At 31.6% G+C, this 19,888-nt stretch overlaps 1 protein-coding gene across 11 annotated transcripts in view; it reads left to right on the top strand.

Annotated features, from left to right (window-relative positions):
* Positions 1 to 19,888, top strand: part of LOC127711835 (uncharacterized) — a 63,715-nt gene that overhangs the window by 26,988 nt on the left and 16,839 nt on the right. For all 11 annotated transcript variants that reach the window (XR_007986898.1, XM_052217994.1, XM_052217990.1 and 8 more), the window contains 3 exons: positions 5,637 to 7,879; positions 16,620 to 17,067; positions 18,415 to 18,569. Coding sequence is in view for 10 of the 11 variants with exons in the window: in XM_052217994.1 (XP_052073954.1) it covers positions 5,710 to 7,879; positions 16,620 to 17,067; positions 18,415 to 18,569 (2,773 nt within the window). In the remaining variant the exon portion in view is untranslated. The remainder of the gene's footprint in view (positions 1 to 5,636; positions 7,880 to 16,619; positions 17,068 to 18,414; positions 18,570 to 19,888) is intronic.

The raw sequence follows: 19,888 nt of genomic DNA, 5'->3' as shown, positions 1-19,888 counted from the left end.
ATTGACATCTTCAAAGTATGTTTCACATATTACGCCTTTAGATAAACCACATAAAATGAAAGCTATTGCAAATGATATGTAATAAAACGTTATTAATATTAAAAAAAAGAAGAATAACAAATATATTAAAATCAAAGCCTTATTAAACAATCAATGCTGACTTCTATTGGACATCTAAGGAAATATTTTCTAATCACTGGAATATTTGTGATTGAATATGAGGTCAAAATGAAAGCATCAAATTTGCAGCGTATCTAAACAAACTGAAATTTGTTGAGATATGAAAGTAACACCTTAATGCGGTAACTCAAACAAAGAATAAAATAAGCATTAACGAAGACATGTACAAAATGTTTGATACTTAAGGTTACTACACAATATCGACAAGGTCGAATTGTTCTTATTCAAGTCGATTTTAACGTCGATCTTGATTGGTGTGCGTAATAAAGGTTTAGTGGTGAAATCAATAGGTCCTCGGATGTTAAATTATCGATATTTTTGTCGCCACACATATAACTTTTACCATTTTTTTCCCTGATAATAAAGCTTTGAACGAGTTTCATTTTAAGGTTTGTCCTAGATAAGCTGCGTGAATTCCAACTTCTGTATGTAACATTTACATTTACCAAGTCATTAAAACTAAAGAAGATATATAAAATCTTTTTTTAAATATATTTTACAATATAAACGTTGATATATAGAAGGACAATAAAAGATCGTAACAAAATAGTCAAAATGACGGTATTGGAGAACGCATACGTTGATGTTAAAATATACAGAATATTTGTTATTGTTACAAATTCGTATAAGTATTCAGTTTAGTGGACGACTATTTTATATTTTGGGGTGGGGAGGGGAGGGGTCATGAGGCTTTTCCTGGATGGATAACATATTCTCACGTTTTAACACATTTATTTCCTGCATTTTGTGTTCAAAATATTCATTTTCATATCGTCTTGTGCAAGTTATTCATTTTCCGTCCTTACCAGGCTAAGTTGTTCATTTTCATATTTTCATAATCCTCCCCTTCTTTGAGCTCCACTAATGAGTATTATGAAGAAGAAATGCACGCATATGGGGTGTTATATCATAAATCTGGTACCTGTAAAGACGTTTTGCATTGTTATTTACTTAATTAATGGAAAAACCACTTAATAAATTTCGTGCGTCAATTGAGAGTTTTGAAACCTAATCCTTTGAAAGCTAGAAGTGTATTAATACGTAGAAATGGTAGGAACTATATAACCAGAAGAGAACTGAAAAAATAACAAAATTCAACTAAGTTCAACTTTACGTGTGGGAGTTTGAATCATAGTTTCCTAATCGTTCCATAATTTTTGAAAAGTTCTGAAAACTGATTAAGTCAAGACAAAATAAGATTAGATAATCTTTATTTCAGACTCTAAAGATCCACCATCTTTTCCGCAAGTGATTGTTTTCTGTTTGGTATTACATTAATAGTTAAGATCCATTTTGTTACATCTGGTGATTCGTTTATTTGGCGATCGCCAATGGCAGTCAGCAGGGTTTAAGAATATCCGTTGTTCGACCTGCTAGTCAAATGCGTTTTGTTAGAATATACTTTTTCACTTTTTTGGTCTTTTGAAAAATGTTGTTTGTGCTGTATTTAAACCCCTCTACCAAGAAATTTGTTTTGCATGCACAAATATAAAAATTGCGGTTTTTATCCAACGCAATCATAGATTTGAACGTTGTTTTCAATTTAGACTTGTTTATATTTTTTCGTTCGGGCTTGTATTATATTTTCTTTTGGGTTTATATGATCCGTTCATCCTATTTCGACTCTTCAAAATTCAAGAGTCTATCCTAAATTGAGGTAAACTATATGGCCTACCAAATACCGTTTCGATTCCTAACATCACTGAAGAGACATTAATTGTCGAAATCCGGATATGATGTACTAATTTTTGCACCTTTTGTTTGCGGTATACCATCTTTTCCGCAAGTTTATTGTTTTCTGTTTGGTATTAAATTAATAGTTAAGATCCATTTTGTTACATCTGGTGATCCGTTTATTTGGCAATCGCCAATGGCAGTCAGCAGGGTTTAAGAATATCCGTTGTTCGTCCTGCTAGTCAAATGCGTTTTGTTAAAATATACTTTTTCACTTTTTTTGGTCTTTTGGAAAATGTTGTTTGTGCTGTATTTAGACCCCTTTACCAAGAAATTTGTTTTGCATGCACACGTATAAAAATTGCGGTTTTTATCCAACGCAATCATAGGTTTGAACGTTGTTTTCAATTTAGACTTAGATATTCTATTTAAACAGGATACAAACAAAGTTGACGAATACAATGAATCACTTCTGAGAAGTATATTTAAAAAATGATTTTCGGATATTTTCAAGCTTTTGCTAATCTGTTATTGAAGTCATTTATATAGAAATTAAACAAGTTAGGTGATACAACACCCACTTAACGCACACCATTACTGACATAAAACAAACTAGAATTAAATTCTCCCCATCTTATACATGTTAAACAATATACCTGAATTTCAAATCAGTTCATTAAATAACGAATAACTTTACCCTATGCAAAGACATTGTCCAAACCTTGTGTTACTCAACTGCAATTGGAATGGACTGTAATTCTTACGTTTTACTCGACAATATTGGTATGTTTAAGTATCTTAATCCAATGATGTATTTCAACTGAACATTTGATGTTTTGTTCAAGCCACACGATCAGAAAAGGTTATAACGCTGTCTATAGCAGACTATTTCATATGTTCATGAAATGCAACGTTAAGAAAATCAGACCAAAGATCCGTGATACAACACTAATAACACTAGCCTCAATTTTGTTTACAATTGAAACATAGTATTATTATAGCTTTATTAAATAAGCTCTAATTATTTACGTTAAAACATTTTTGTTGAAAAGTTAAAAAAGTTATTACAGTGTCATAAAATCCTATAATTGGAATATTTTGGTAGATTTCATTTTTATGGGATAACCGTGTAATGTTATAGTAGGACAAAGACACAATCTAATAATATCCCACTGATCGTTTCTAATATTTTACTTTATTATCGTATTTCATTTTCGTTAAAGAAGCATAAGCTAAGATTTAGACAAAAATGTGAATTACGATTCTTTGAGTATCAAGTATTAATAAAAACGGAATTCTCTCAGGTGAAAAAAAGCAACCTGTATTGAGTTCGGATGAAGTCACTATCACTGATTTTTTAACATATGAGAATTTGAGTCCAGTCGTTGAACATGAAATTGACAGCTGATGCCCCTTCAACATATTGCATGTAGAATTAAGTGTTTTATCACAATCATTTTTGTTGTTTTTGTTACTGTTTTTTTCTGCCAGTAACAGTGCCATAAAAGAGGGACGAAAGATACCAGAGGGACAGTCAAACTCACTGTTTTTTTTACATTTTTTGAATTACTGTGAGTGCTAGTGGATTGATAACTAAATATACTTTAAAAACATAATTTTCTAAGATAAAGATATTTCAATATAATTGTCAGAAAAACTATTATGTTATACCAAAAGCAACTAACTAATCTAAATGTCGAATTTTAAATTTTAATTTTGAATGTAAACAGTACTGCTAATTGGACATCCTTGTCGCATGACCAGTTTAATGCATACATGTGGAATTTTAGTTTTCATACCGGCAAGATCGACTACAACCCTACTATATTATATATTGATTATTGCATCAATATGATATAACTATTACTTAACGTATGTGATTTTATTGAAAGAAAGAAAGAAAGAACAAAGTAAAAACTTTACAACAGTTGTACAATACATTTTTTATCAGAGGTACATATTCTTTGTTTGTTATTTTTTTATCATTATAATCAAAATACATAAAAAAAAAACAATTACGATTGACATCAAAGCGATTGGTATGCAAGAAAGTTCAATGATACTCAATATAATTCTTAAACAAACTAACTAAAAGAAAATAATTCTTAATGTATTCTACCAACTTCACGAGTCTTTGACTTAACATTGTCGCATGCTGTATATGTTGCTTTTGAACAAGACATGCATGTCCTTATTTAAATATTCTGGTTATGAAAGCAAGATGTGAACATTTTTGTGATAGGCTTTACCGAAGATAAGGGAGCATAGTGTCAAGTTAGAATTAACAAATATTGATTCGAAATAGAAAGACGGATAGAATATAGATCTAAACAAGTAAAGCATAATCCCGCCATATGTGCATGTGAATGTCCTAAGCCAGAAATCTCAATAGTTCCTGGACATATATTAATGGCCGTTTAGGTCTTTTTTGGGGAACTGGTGTTAACGCAAAACTGGGTTAGTCTTTATCTAATTTATGTACTACTTTTCGAGTCTGTTGACGACTTTGAGATCGACATACTGTGAGAGCACATGTCAGTAAAGGATCCCATGTTGACCTCTAGATTATGTTTGGTGTACTGTCTTATTGAAGTTAACCCATATCTACATGTATGCATAAATACATATTTAAATATTCATTTACATATGTATGCCTATATATATGTCATATTGCATTTCTTTCAGATGAAATATACTAAACTGATTGATTTTTCGATATATGTTATCGAACACGAATTTATGTAAACATCCTCTTGAACTGTCTAAACTTGAATTCTAATAAAGGAAGTCTTCCTGCAGAATTAATGCTTTCAAAGGATGGGACGCTTGAATATCTCTTTACTATTGTACAATGATTTGGGTAATTTTATCTGACGACATTTTCGATAGAACATTTAAAATTTGTTTAAGGAAAATGTCTTTATGTGTTTCAGCTCTAAATGTTAAAATTTGGTGATACAATGTGAAGATTTTATGTAACCCCTGTCAAGTAATACCTTTGGGTCTGGCTGGGGTTTACATAATAGAAAATAACGACTAAAACAAATAATGAATAGAAAAAATAAGCTAAAAAATGGAGAATAATGGGAATCAGAGGTAAAAAGAATGAATGTTGGAAAAAATTAGGTAATATAATACTAAGAACAGAAATAAACAATGTACAGAATAAAGAAATTATATTAAGCAAGTACAGAAAAGATTGATGATAAATCATTTTCAGTAGAATTTTACTGAATAAGCGCCATTTGTAAAGATAAAAAACTACCCTAAACGTTTAAAAAATTAAGAAAGTAAGGACCCCCATCCAGACTCTCATACCTGTAATTACACATTGTAACGATTTAGACAGCTAATTAACGCCAGTGTTTAACATCGATGCAGTATAATTTATTGACAGATGCCAACACCTGTTACTGTTGTCTTATTGTATTTTATTTCAATAATTTTATGAAACAGATCGTAGTTGTAGTTGATCGATTGTCATAATGAAAATTACTGACTGTTTCATACAAGTAATCAATACCCATGTTCTATTTTAATAATAAAAAAACCAACACAATATACAGTAGCGTGTAATCATCATGATTTACCTGTGTAGTATTCATCCGGCTTATGATAGTAAAGCAACACTATAAATGTATTTTCATTTTTTTAATAAAAAAACTGAAATAAATGCATTAAGGTATGACATGCACAATCATAAATATAGCATCTATTTTTAAAATGTCATTTACGATTATTTACAGCATTATTCTGAGAAGTTATCATATTTTTTTTTTCAGGTGATGTTATTAAATGATTTTATCAACACACTTATATAACCTTATAGACGATCTTGTTATTTGAAAACTTGAGATGAATAAAGTGAAGCAAGAAAAGAAGGGACCTGGCAAAATCAAAAATCTCCCCGGCCGACCTAGGAGTAAGTTAAAGAAAACAAAAGAACTAAATCGATTTAATTTGGACATATCTGATTTCAAGAAGCTCAACTTTGTTTCTTCAGATTCAATGCTGCGAAAACGCTGTCCAAACTATTTTGCCAAATGTCCTCGCGTAACATTGAGTCGACTAAGCACAAATAATGTTAACAATCAGAGTAGAAACGCCTTTGATATTTTTGATTCAAACATGCAGGGACTTGATAATATCAAATTGTTATCCCCTGAAAATATTGAATCAAAAGTCAGGTCAGACTTATTAACTGAAACAGAAAAATCCACCGTGAAATCTACCAATACGAGTCGCAAAATACAGGAAGGTAATGCATCTGAAAAGACACAAACAAGAGAAAATCAGATTGCACTGTCAAATAATATTGTCACAGAATTAGATGTCACTAACTTAAAATTGACATTTAAGAATTTAATCAATCATAAATCATCGTCTGCAACAGGCGGTGATGAAATATCATCATGTGAGCACTCAGGTGAAAAAATGCAACCTGTATTGAGTTCGGATGAAATCACTATCACTGATAAAACTGAAGACATAAACATAATTTACGATGATAATCAAAATAAAAACGCAGGTAAAGAAAATGATTCATGTTTAAGCGAAAAGCAAAACAACAACAATGCGACACGTGTATTATCAAACGACACGTCCTTTAGTGAAACATATGGAAATTATTCGAAAGATAATATCATTAATCAGTCTGATACGTTAGTAAATTTACAGGAGGAAAAACAAAGTGAAACAAATCAAAACTGTGAACAACCTACACTTTCTGAGATAGTAACAAACGCAGCGTCTCAAACTGTACATTCCAGTCCACCACCAGTGTTATTAGCAGTAAACTCGGTTGATACATCATCAAAAATTAAGGACGTTCCTTATATGTGTGCTAATTCTAAAGTAGATGAGGAACTGCCAAAAACTAATGCAACAAAACTTCAAAGTGATGAGCAAATATCTGAAATCGAATTAAATCAGGAGGAAGTCGATACAGATCTTCAATGTACAACACTCAATATCTACGTAGTTGAAGAAAATATATCCCGAGGTCAAGATACTGCAACCGAGGCAATAGTGCCTTTAGAAAAGGACCCTGATAAAGGTAGAGCGAAGTCAAATGATGTGTCTGATGAAAGAACTGAATGTTGTATGCAGGTTGGAGTAGAAAATCAGCCAGGTAGTACTTCAAATACAAATGAAGAGATTTCCTCATCGTCAGTTTGTCATTTGGAAGAACCACCGAAAAGGTCATTACCAAAACCACCCAAGAACGACAAGAAGCAAACAATTATAAAGAAAGAACATGAAGAAATAATTCTTAGAAAGCCCCTTTATCAACACGACGGCTACGACAGCGATGCAACAATGATTTACGATGAAGAAGAGGATAAGAGTGCTAGGATTGTATCTAGAAAAGGTTCAGAATGCAATCCACTGAAAATCAAACAGACACAACAACTTTTAAGACTAAAAAGTAAAATAGAACAGTCAGCCGAAAACCGTCATGAAATAGTAAAAACCCCAGAGACAATGGAATGCATTGAGAGCCTATACCCAACATTCCGCGGAGAAAACCTTGATAATTCAGATGATTTATCTAATAAGACATCATCAGACATTGATGAAAATCATCTCTATATTGCTGAACCATGTGAGACTGCTGATGATGTAAATAGCGTTTCTAAAATACGGGAATACAATTCGGACAAGAAAAAGGAGAAACATTTTAAGCCAATCAATAAAATTCGCATTGCCTTGAAGCAAAAAGACAAAAAACATGAACATTCAAAATACCACATTCAAAATAAGGAGAAACACAATGGTGGTATCAAACTTGCAGCAAACAAATGGGAAGAAGTTATTACCAGTTGTGATGCCGTAATTGTAACGGATTTGACCATATCACGTGGCATAGCGAAAAAACATTCTGAGAAGACAAATAAGAAAAATAAATCAACGTCACCAAAAACAAAAAAGACTGAGAGGAAGAGAAAACATGATACCCAGGATGACATGGTTTTGAAAAATATAAATAAAATTTTCCCAAAACCGAGGCGGAAAAGAACGAAAGGTAGGTAGAACTTATTAACTCAAAATTTATCAAATTAAGATATTTTATGAACTTAATTTGCTTCGAGATTTGTTTCATTCATTTATATTAGCTCAACAATAACAATAATGATAAGTAGACCAAAAATCAGTTTCCTCTTTATCAACATGTTTATACATATGAAGTCTAATTAAATAACTGTCAATCAGAATTAGTCTTATTTACCAAGTAAATGACTTTTAGTCTTAAACGGCCATTGTGATCTAAACATTTTCTAAAAAGTCTGAAACTAACAACGCTCCGTCTTGTCGAGAAATTCAGTTACTTTTAAGATATGTCTTTTAGTAAATATAATACTGTTCAGACAGATTGCTTGCAGTCAATCTAGATCTATTCAGTACCCTTTGAGACATTCAGTTTGTTATTGCTTTGTACAGTTTAATAACAGCTACTAAGGAGTCTGGACATAAACTTAACAGATCTTAATTGACTGCAAGCGAATTGCCTGAACAGTGCAGTACAGTGGCTTAGTCTGAAAATTAACTGAAAGGTTGAACTTGATTTAAAAAAAATCGATCAGTCTTTTAAGATCTGTTCTATTCAAAGTGACCGTGTCAGATTAAATATGTCAAGCAGACATTTGTTTACATACGATGTATCAGCTCGTACATGTTTATGTTTTTGGAAGAAATCAATTGGTGAAGCAAACCAAACATACCGTTATACGTTCTGTCATTTTTTATTTCTTTTTTTTAAATCTATCGTTCAACAATTAAACTCTCATTTCATCTCATCTCAAGCCTCGCGTTTTAATTTTGAAAATGTAACTGTCTTGAGTTGAGAAATATCGCATCACACTCGATGCAGTGGTAGAATCTATATATATACAATTGATATGTTTACTTCAAAGAAATAATGGAGGTGGTACGTTTCTTTTGTTGTTGAATATATCATTTTTTTTGTTATCATTCAACTCTTATGTTTGCAAATATTGTCAACGTTTCTACGTCAATAGGCAAATAATTCTAAGTGGATTGTTCATGTCTCCTTTTATTCTTATTTGGTAGTGTAGAACAGGATACTATGTGCTATGTAATCCAAATATTTTAAAATGAACTAAACGTTTTGTTTGGAATGCGTTTTCATGGTGATGATTGTACTTTGCTCTTTACTGCCGGATGATAGCCAGCAAATGTTCATTTCCTTTGACATGCTTGAAATAACAACAACGTACCAGTTTCTTTTATAGAAAAAAATCTGTGTATTTGTAATCTGATGTATATCATGTATATTTCATATTACAAAATGTATATTGATCATAAAAGCTAACTTCTTGATCCACACTATAACTAAATACACGATATTTATAGTACACAGTATTGATCCTAAAATATTTACTATATGCATTAGGGGAAAAATTGAAATGAATGATAAATCAATGCCTAATAGTATGATTTTTAATTCACCGATTATAAATCAAATAAGAATGTTATGTTTAAACAAAATTTGGAACACGAGGCGGTTGTTTCTATCTATTTATTTTACTTATGTTATATATTGAAAAAACAACAAAAAAAACCCCAATTGAACGACTTCCCTATTGTTCCAGTTAATTTCTCTACTTTTTGCAAATTGTTTTAGCATAATAGAACCATTATCGTTGACATCCTTTCCTAATTCAAAAAAAAAAAGATGGGGTTAATTTGCGTCAATAATTCCAACAACCCCCGCCCCCCGCCCCCCCCCCCCCTTTTTGTTTTGCTTTGTCCATGAAGTATTGTATTGGTGTTTGTTTATTTTCTGATTTGTTCTAAAAACAACACAAAATTCTGATAATAATTTTACAATAACATTTAACAGTAGTCCTTTTTAAGAGAGCAAAACGTGATTATAAATCTTATAATTTGCATATGGGATAGTTTTCTGAAAACTGTTTTGACAAGTCACTAATGGATTAAAATTACGTCCCCAAACTCTGACAGTAATTACTATAGATGGACAATAGGCATATTGCATGACTGCAAATCATATCGTTATTGGTTGATTGAACGCGTTTATTTGTTCAAGAGTTCTTGCAAGAATTTTTTATAAATTTATGCTTGAATAAAACGACATAAAGGACATAGATCAATAAGAAAGCAATCAATGTACACTAGCACGCATCGTTATTCGGCTTTATCTCTTTTATCCTTTAAGTCTTTGGTTTAATAAATAAATTAAACGCATACTTAACTTGTGCAGTAAGACAGACGCTTTTTACTAAATGTATTGTACATTTTAACATGTTTTAGCATTGAAACAACATATGTTGCACAATTATTATGCTTTATATAATAAAAATCTATTATTAACATGACGTGTAAAGTTTGAAATTTGAACGTGTTTTGACCATAAAACTTTCAGACTTACATAATTATGTAAAGTGTGTTTAACAATGATTATAAAGTTGAACGTTTTTATTTGCGTATTTTTTAAAAGTGAGGATATAATTTTTATTCAAACATCATCAGACGAATATACATGAAAATCGCGTAGGGATTTGTTTATTTCAAAGTTCGCCGATTGGATGGACTATTTACGCATATGTTTTGTCATAATGATGTAATCATTTTCCAAAGATTACCTTAATAATTAACTCTGCGTTACAATTTCTATATCCGGGTAAGTTGACATGCATGTTTACAACTTCTAAACCTTTATTTGGTAAATTTGTACAACAAATCAATTTTTCTGTCAATAAAAATAATGTATGTGCCGTTATACAAGTGCTTTTTATTATTGATGATGCCGCGTAAAGTAATCACCAATCAATCAATCATATTATTGAAATACTACGATCTAACACTTTCTACGTGTTCGTTACTGACAAAGTACAAGAACTATAACTAGTAGTACATTTTTGTATATGTATATGGGCAACACTTTTGTCTTTTCAATATTTTTACCTTAATAGATAAGAATATACACAATGAAAATATGAATTAATTCCATTTCTATTGAGATACATGGGACTGAAAATGTCATCTGGATCATAAATTATAACATAGATCAACTTTAACGATATTTACTTGATGCTATCATTGAAATGAAATGTTCAGACATTCCTTCTGAATGTATTACTGATCTGTTCAGTGGTATCAATAACTGTCTTTCATTGTCAAAAAACGTACTAAATTTCTTTTTGATTGAATGTTTACAAATTTTCTAAACCTGACTGAGATTTACATCGAAGAATGTCTAAAAAGGATTTATAACAACTGATCATGATGTTAAAGGTCAGAAAAAAAAGCCCTTTAAAGTTCAAAATGTACCATACAAGTAACAAATACATGTCGGGTCGATTTAGCTGGATTCTATTACATACAAAAAAATCTCACAAAATACGTGAAAATATCTATCACGTTTATAACGTTTTTTTACAACCGCTGGTTCGATATCACTGCTGACAACCGGTTTGTCTTTTATGGGACCAAAGCTCAGAAGACAGTTTTCCTGTGCTTAAATATCACTGAAATAATAATTTTGCTTTTAATTAACTGCTAATAAACTGTTATAATGATTCAAAATTCTATCCGAGGATTAAACGGATATAGCAAGATTCGGCACTACTTTTTGAAACCCTTTGTTGTAAATGCTTATCTACATCGTATTTCATTTGCATTCTATGTTTTGCCTCGAGCGCCACTGATGATTCTTTTGGAGACATTTCTTTAAAGGGGCATTAGCTACGAGATACAGAAAAAAATGAAATATGATTATTTTGTTCAGTCATTAATGAAAGTGAAATAGTGAGATGATAATTCGGTTTAAGCAGCCAGTTTGGTTCAGTTTTGTCAAAATAAGCAAAGAAACATTGCTAATGAATTATTCACTTGTGTGAATTGAAGTGAAACAAGGGTGACCATTTGTTTGACTGATTCGATCTACAAAAAATCATTGTTATACAGGTAAAAAAGATTATTAGCATATTTTTTAAACCTTTTATATGAAATCAAACAGACCTAGAAAAATCCAATTGCACGAGTTTGCTATGTATTTATATCTTTGTTTATGTTTAAATCGGCAGGCTTTGGAGTTCACCTCGATGGTTAACTAGATGGCGTCTAGATTAAATACACACGAAATGCTGATACATATTATCGAGTCCGTGCATTGTAAATTGTTTATTTTAGACTTTTTATTATTTGGATATACGTTTTAGTATGTTATAAATCAAATATGAAATTTGAGTCAAATCGGTGAACATGAATTTGACAGCTATGCCCCTTTAACTTAACTTTTTTTACAGTTGAAAATTGAAATAATACTATATACATTTCGTGACTACGAGGCCATTTTCTATGTTTATATCTATCAGGAACAAACTAAACATTTGAGAGCCAAAGAAGTAGAAATACATGTACGTAGAAACGTATGAACTATATTACTGGAAAAAAACCGTAAAAAGCCTTGCTAAAATATCCTAAGGTCAACTTTTAGTCCCCTACCGATGAAGTCGAAGGGGACTTTAGGTTTGCACTCCGTCCGTCCGTCCGTCTGTCTGTCTGTCTGTCCGTCTGTCTGTCTGTCAATCTGTTATCAGTTTTCAACAGTTTTTTTCGTCATGCTTGAAAATTTTGACTTGATATTTTTATGTAGTTGTCACCATGACAAGTTATAGATCAAGTTAGAATTTCGTTCCATTACAATGAATTTGTAACCGGTAGGGGACTATGTATTGCCATGCAATACTCACAGAATGCTTGTTCTGAATGAGTTGGGCCAAGACAATCTTGAGAGAGCCAAAGAAGCCAAGTCTTACCACATGATTAGGATTACAACTCTAAATACAATAGGATATCATGCTTAGAATTGCTTGATGTAGAGATAACCATAAATACTGTGTGTTCCTATCGAACACATTGTGTTGCGAAAGCCCAAACCGATATGCTTGTTAAACTAGTTTAACCTATTAGTAAAGGTTTTAAAAAAAATATTATGTTTGCTTTTTTGTTGTTTTTGTAAAAACTGTTTCTATGGTAATTGAAACTTTAATATACCTGTATGATATGGGTTTTTGTGTTTGTTAGATAGATTTTATTACATAAATGATAAACTAAAGCAAAAAGATGCAATGTATCTAGTTATAGACAGATAATTACAAACAACCGATGTTGAAAAGTGCAACTAAATGTTGATCGTGTAGATGCAAGTCAATCCAAAAGACAAAAAGAGAAAAAATAAAAGATTGGCCCTATAAATACTTTAATCCTCCGCTGGTTACAGTATTTTGAAGTAATATCCTGAAAATTTGTTTTAATCTTTTCGGGAAGAAAAGTAGGGTAACATTCAAGTCACTGATATGCGCTGAAAACAAAGAGGCGACGGATATTGAAAACTCAGAAGTTGAGAAAAATTGACAAGGCCATGGCAAAAATCGAAAGAAGACGAATAAAACAAACAAGTCAACAAAACTGAAAAAAATAGAAAACTGGAGATTATCTTAGGTGCTCATAAAGGGTAATTAAAGCCCTATCTAGGGTCACCTGTCGTGTTGCCCGTGGTAAGTACAAATTCGATACTTATTTTAGTCTCATTCGGTGGTACAATCGAGCTCGAGGTTAATTGGACGGATGTGGGGTTACAACAATAGGATCACAAGCGTGAAGATCTGTAAAACAGATAGCCCATGACGGTCGACCAAACTGTAAACTTTTTGATGGATGTCTTTTAGTTAACCATCAAAAGCAGCAAACTTTTCTGTTGGGTCCTTAAAATGCATTTTGTCTTGTATGATATTTGTGGATATAAGTCTTTGATGTTCACCCTGTTAATTTCTAGTCTACCCTTTCACGAATTTCATGAAATATTTTTTTTATTTTTCTATTGAAATTTTTCAAAGATTCGCCCTGATAACCAATTAATCAATAATTTAGACAAAATATGAGCATAAAAATGTATTAAATGGTGCTTATTAGTTAAAAGAAACAGTTGTTTCTTTTTCAAATTCAGCTGTTAAAAAGAAATCGAATTAATTCAGTATGGATATATTAACGGTTAACTAGAGCTATATTTCAAGCGCTTCAGCGTTACAATGGCTACCCTTTTCTTGATTGAAAACATTGTTACTCACAATTGAGAGATCATTTTTGAGAAGTAGATATCAGCCTGTTTAATTAATATTCCAACAGGTATATGCACAGTTCCTATAGTAGATGTTTATTTTCCTGTTTTTATTGAAATAATCTGTTTAACTTGTTCGTTCCCAAAACTGAAAACTAATAAGTGTGTCATTGTAAAAAGATTTTTTCTTTCGGTTTTAAAATACATGACGAGGAAATATTTGTGGATCGAGTTTTTAATATGTCGCCAATAGAATAAAACAATGCTTTACTTTCTACATCGTTTCATTGTTATTTGATAAACGTTTAGTAGCAGCTTTACAAACTTGTTAAAAGAGTGACACATTAATAAATTATTGATCTACAAACTAGATATACATGTGTGTATGTTGGAAAACAGTACTTGTAAATAGCCTTCCGGATAACTAATTGATGAATTAACATGATGAAATTTACATGACGAGATTTACATGTAAATGCGAATATGAAGTGTGATCATTTTAGAGTTGAATTACTGATAAAATGAGATTTTAACATATGTGTATAGGACAAGGTCTATCTTTGCGAGATAACACGCGATAACAGACACAAGTTTATCTTTCTGCAGGTAAATATAATAACAATAATACACTCCCGAATTACTAAGCAGTGTGACATTAAACAGCATACATTATAACAAAGCATGCGCATTTCCCTAAATTGACATGGTTGAGGGATTTATTTATACAATACTAACCACGTGATATCAGGAGGTAGGCTAGTTTATCAATTTTATTATCATTTAAATTCAGTTAATGTGACGTTTAATTTTTAAACCAATCACAATTCTATACGTAATGCGTTTGTGATTATTAGAATAAGATGAGTTCAAAAAGTGTGACAATAGTCCAAATGTCTTTGATAGAAATTTCCATTGTAAATAAAATAAATGTATTGTGGTCGCATTATGTTGTTGTACTGAATGTTTTATACATGTTTACCTCTAATATTAAATGCATATCCAATTCAACATGCCGAATATTTACTTTGAATACTATTCACTGTTTACTAATGGACACAACTCTGCCTATGATTTTTGCTATTCAATTCAGACAAATTTGTTGGTTTATTGTTTATACAATTGAGTATTGGGGACAGGGAAATTTGATTAAACCTATGTTAAACGATAAGGATAATTCATAAAAGTCCTACTTTCGGATGGATTTTTTCTGGCAATGTATAGAGCTTTTAAATGATTCATAAGTGGAAGTAAAATACTAACTTATAGATCCTTTTACAGCATCTGAGCTTTTTGCCATTCTTAAACAAATACTCTTCGCAACAAAATGTGTTGTAATTGTAATTTCTGTCCTTATGTTTAAGCTCCAGGTACCGTCTCGGTTGTTTTGTTGTAGCGTGTTCGTCTCGAGTGCGGGAGGACGTGGGTTCTAACATTGTCCTTGTCACACCAAAGACTTAAAAATGGTATTTGCTCTCCTTCTACACTAAGCACTTGGCATTAAAAAAATAAAAACAAACAATCCGAATAATATGTTTGGAAAGGAAGACATGTTACATTGTGATCAAACATGCTAAAATCCGGCTCATCATGTCGTTGTAGGACAAAACAGGATTAATATTTATATTGCACAATCATATTCTCGTCCTACACGTTGTTTAATTTGCCGCTAGACGTTAAACAACCATCTACCATCATCTTTTAAGTTCAGATGTATGCATAGGGTCTACATGTAGTTATTATTAAGGATTGTTTTATCTAATGATTTCGAACTTTTATTGTAATCAGTCTTTATTTTGCTAAATTGATGACTTAAAAACAAAATGTTAGCATAGTAATGGTTATCTGTAAGACAATACTGGTTAAGCTAAGTAGATTTTTGTTTAAGAAAATTGATTTGTATGCAGAATGTAACGATTTTTAGTACGTTTTTTGACATGACTTAAATAAAATATATCGAATAGGTTTTGCTTAAAAATCAAGTTTAAAAAACTTAAATGATAAATTCCTTATCAGGTTTTAGACCTACAATAACAAATTTCAGCACTGATCCGAAATTCATAATACTTAATTTCCCAAAATAATTGACAACGATCACTCATAAACCGATTTTGATCTGAAACGGTCATTTTGATCAGAACAGGTCTGAACAGACTGAAGAATAAACCATTAAGTCATTTTAAGTCTTCGGTCAATTTTCAGAATTATGCACTGCGGTTAATTCAGCAGTGTTCAGCCAGTTCGCTTGCAATCAATTAAGATCTGTTCAGTCTATGTTCAGACTGTTTAGTAGTTGTTATTAACGTAGACACATCAACTTCGTACTGAATTTTCTGAAAAGCTAATGAGCAGTACTGAATTGACTGCAATGGAATTGTCTGAACAGTTTTTACCGCTGTGGATAAGTCTGACAACTTACTGAAACACTGAACATAACTGAATAGTTAATTGTTCAGAAATTGTAAGATGGTGTCAGAATCAAAATGACCAGTTAAGACTAGGATTTATATCCAAGTTGATATTATAATGATAATTTATTATTAATCCCGAATTTGTTAGTGTACAAAGTATTCACAATAAAGGTGTTTTTGCCAGCCATTTTTCTTTGACAATATTCTGTTCAGAAAGTTTAAGCTTTTCTAATTTACCAAAACTATTTCAGACGAAGATGACCTACCAAAAATTTTGCCCCCAAAGCGACGACGTCAAGAAAAGGGACATCTAATTGTGGATTCTAAAAGTGATATGGACAGAATTAAACAAGAGTTCCCTCAGTTTAATTGGTTGGAAAAGAAATACAGGGACCAAAATAAGGACGATAAAAAGGATAGTGATGGACTAGACATTAGTAATATTGAAAAGACATTAGATATATGTAACAGTGAAAATATATATCCTCCTGAAACTACCCTTCAGGATATTAATAAAAATCCTCAAGAAACTACCCAGCAGAATGAAAAGTCAAGTCTGTCTGAAAGTACCCAGCAGAATGAAAAGTCAAGTCCGTCTGAAAGTACCCAGCAGTATCTCAATTCAGCAGTTGAAGGAAACGATAAAACTGTATTTTCAAATATAGAAGACAACGACCAAATTCAATTTGATAATTCTAGGTAGAAGGATTTTTAATATTTCTATTGATCTGATTAGGTTCATTTCGAAAATTTGCTACATTTTGTTATTTATATTTTTGACTCGCCTTTTAATATCGTTAATGTCGCAAAATGTTAGACATACTCATTATAAATCGACATCGGCAGCGACGACAGCATTAACAGTTTGTTGAAATGTTATATTTCAGAAGGCAAAAGCCCTTGATGATTAATATCTTGTATACACCTGCGTTTTGTCAATCTAAGATACGTCTGGTCCTTGACTTCATTTTTAATGTTTTATAACCGCAGACAAATTGTAATGTTTTATGCCATCACGGGATCTTGTTAGTGATAATTAGTAGAGGGTCAACTATATTAAGCTTTACAAATCATGTGATAGTTATCATTCAGTCAAAGGATATTCACTTGATTTTGACATCAGCATTAATTTTGTTTTACACTTCATGTCATGTTTGTTGAATAACATCTTGGTGAATTGGCATACTTAATCACAAAATATCCTGGAATTTTTCAAATTTTTTTCTCAAAGAAACGAGACATAAACATGCTTATAATTAAGTAATATCTATAATAAAAAAAACACCAGTGTAACGGTCTAACACATTAATCAATTCTTACATACCTGTGTTGTTCGTCGTCCTAAAACAAATTCAAATTTCTTTGTGTTTACTTTCTACATGTAGATTGTAAATTTAATAAAAACCCGTCCTCAAAAAGTACTTTAATATCAAGAGGTACATCGAGCATTATAGCTCAACTACAAACAGCCAACACTATTGTAGCAAATGAAGACGGATATACAAATAACAATACACGATGCAACCAACTACAATCTAAAGAATGAGCAACGTAAATCGCAACAAAAACCATTTTTCTGATATAAGTTTAAGCGTGTGCTACGGACACAAATCAATACTCCGCAATCAAAATTAAAGATTTGGTAAATTTATAAAACTACGACCAGTACACAATCGAATGCAAAGATATCCAGACATGTAAACAGTAGACAAAACACTTAAAACTGAAAACATTATGGAATGGTATTTATTGCTTTGGAAGGGCATCATTACTGCACATTTTTAATATATTATTGCACGTGATTCGCTTTGAATTATGAATGTAAACACATAATTCCTGCTTTCCTAGAACAAAGTTACATTAGTCTGGAGAAAATTTCTCAAATGAACTTGATCTTTTTCCATTCGATGGGAGATTAAAATGTTGGATTAGTGATTTTCAAGACGACTAAATGAGTGGACTTGGAAATTTATCATTTATCATTGTTCGTTGATTAATTTGAGAGTATATATTCTAAATTTTAAATAAGCAGTATTTTTATTGCAGGCCTCGACATGCAAACAACAATGAAAATTCAGATGAAAACTCAACGACAGAGAGTATTTCACATGCAGAGTCAAATACAGATGTTCAGATGACAGTCAATGAGAATGAAGTCGCAGATTCTGAAGTTACATCAGTGGTGATGAATGAAGAAATTGGTATATATAGAATAACTTCTCATTAATAATGAAACAAATTCAGGAAGCAAGACAGAGAAGGAAACAACTTCCCCAAATCACCATTACAAAAATAGAAAAATAAAGAAAAATAAATAACTCTAAAACTTAAGGATGAATTCAGAGCGATATCTCTGTATGTATTATGTTACCCTTATAAATTGCAAACACTGGTCAATGAATCAAGATCAATGATACATCACTGATAAGTCTATTGTGTTTTCGGTCGAATATCTGTTTTGTTTTCATAGAAGAAACTGCGGATATGTGGCATATCAAATCATATACCCATACCATTGCATGTACTTAAAAAGAGGGAGAAGATAAAGAGAGGGCATTCGCAAACCATAAGCCGAAGTTAAATGAATACCATGACCAAACGAAAAAGACAAGCTAGTCCACAAAACACTACTTAGAGAACATGAACTCATCAAAAACGAAGATGAACTCAGGCGCTCAGGAAGGATAAGTAGTTTCTGTTCAACTGGTGACACGTCTTTTTGCTCATGGCAAGAGCATATTTGGTAAAAAGTCGCATTTGGTGATGATTCAATCAAGAACAGGAGAATATGATTTTGTATACGATAGGTGAAAATAAAGGCAACAGTAGTATACCGCTGTTCAATAGTCATAATTCGATTAAGCAAAAACAAATCCGGGTAACAAACTTAAACTGATGGAAAAACATCACATATGCATGGTAATCTCCGATACAAATATGCCATTAAGGTCATCCCAATCGTAATAGTTTCTGTAAATCTTTCGAACAGATGACTGCAACTGTATCATTAAGAGCCTTTGTTTCAACATATTTGTTGTAGGCATCAATCGTCTATAAGGGAAGCCGACTTTTCCCGTTTCCACAATGCGTTGTTTTTTGTTTTTTGTTGGGAGAGAGATTACATTCACATTTTCATTAAAAATGTTGTGTTTATCAAAAAGACAAACAGCATTTTATAGATAGGTGTTCTAGATATACATTATGTAGTTAATAAACACAGTATTTTCATTTACACAATACGATTAGGTAAACATAACCAAAATGTATGTTATGACCGAACTCGTATTTACAGACTTTAATATTTGTATTCGCTGTTTATTGAACCTTAAATCACTGAATTAAACAAATGCGTTATCGATCAATATATCAAGCGTTTTGTTAGTGCTTTCTTATGGTTTGTTATTAGGTAAGGAGTACTAATGGAATGTTTACTGTTAGATTTGTGTTAGTTGGTTAACCTTTATGGAATATCTGTGTCACAAATGTGTTTCAATTGTCGTAAAAACAATCCCCGTCCTGT

The sequence above is a fragment of the Mytilus californianus genome, unplaced genomic scaffold, assembly GCF_021869535.1.
Source record: "Mytilus californianus isolate M0D057914Y unplaced genomic scaffold, xbMytCali1.0.p SCAF_8, whole genome shotgun sequence".
Lineage (NCBI taxonomy): Eukaryota > Metazoa > Mollusca > Bivalvia > Mytilida > Mytilidae > Mytilus > Mytilus californianus.
The sequence above is the reverse complement of the archived record's forward strand: the minus strand, read 5'-3'. Positions and strand labels throughout refer to the sequence as shown.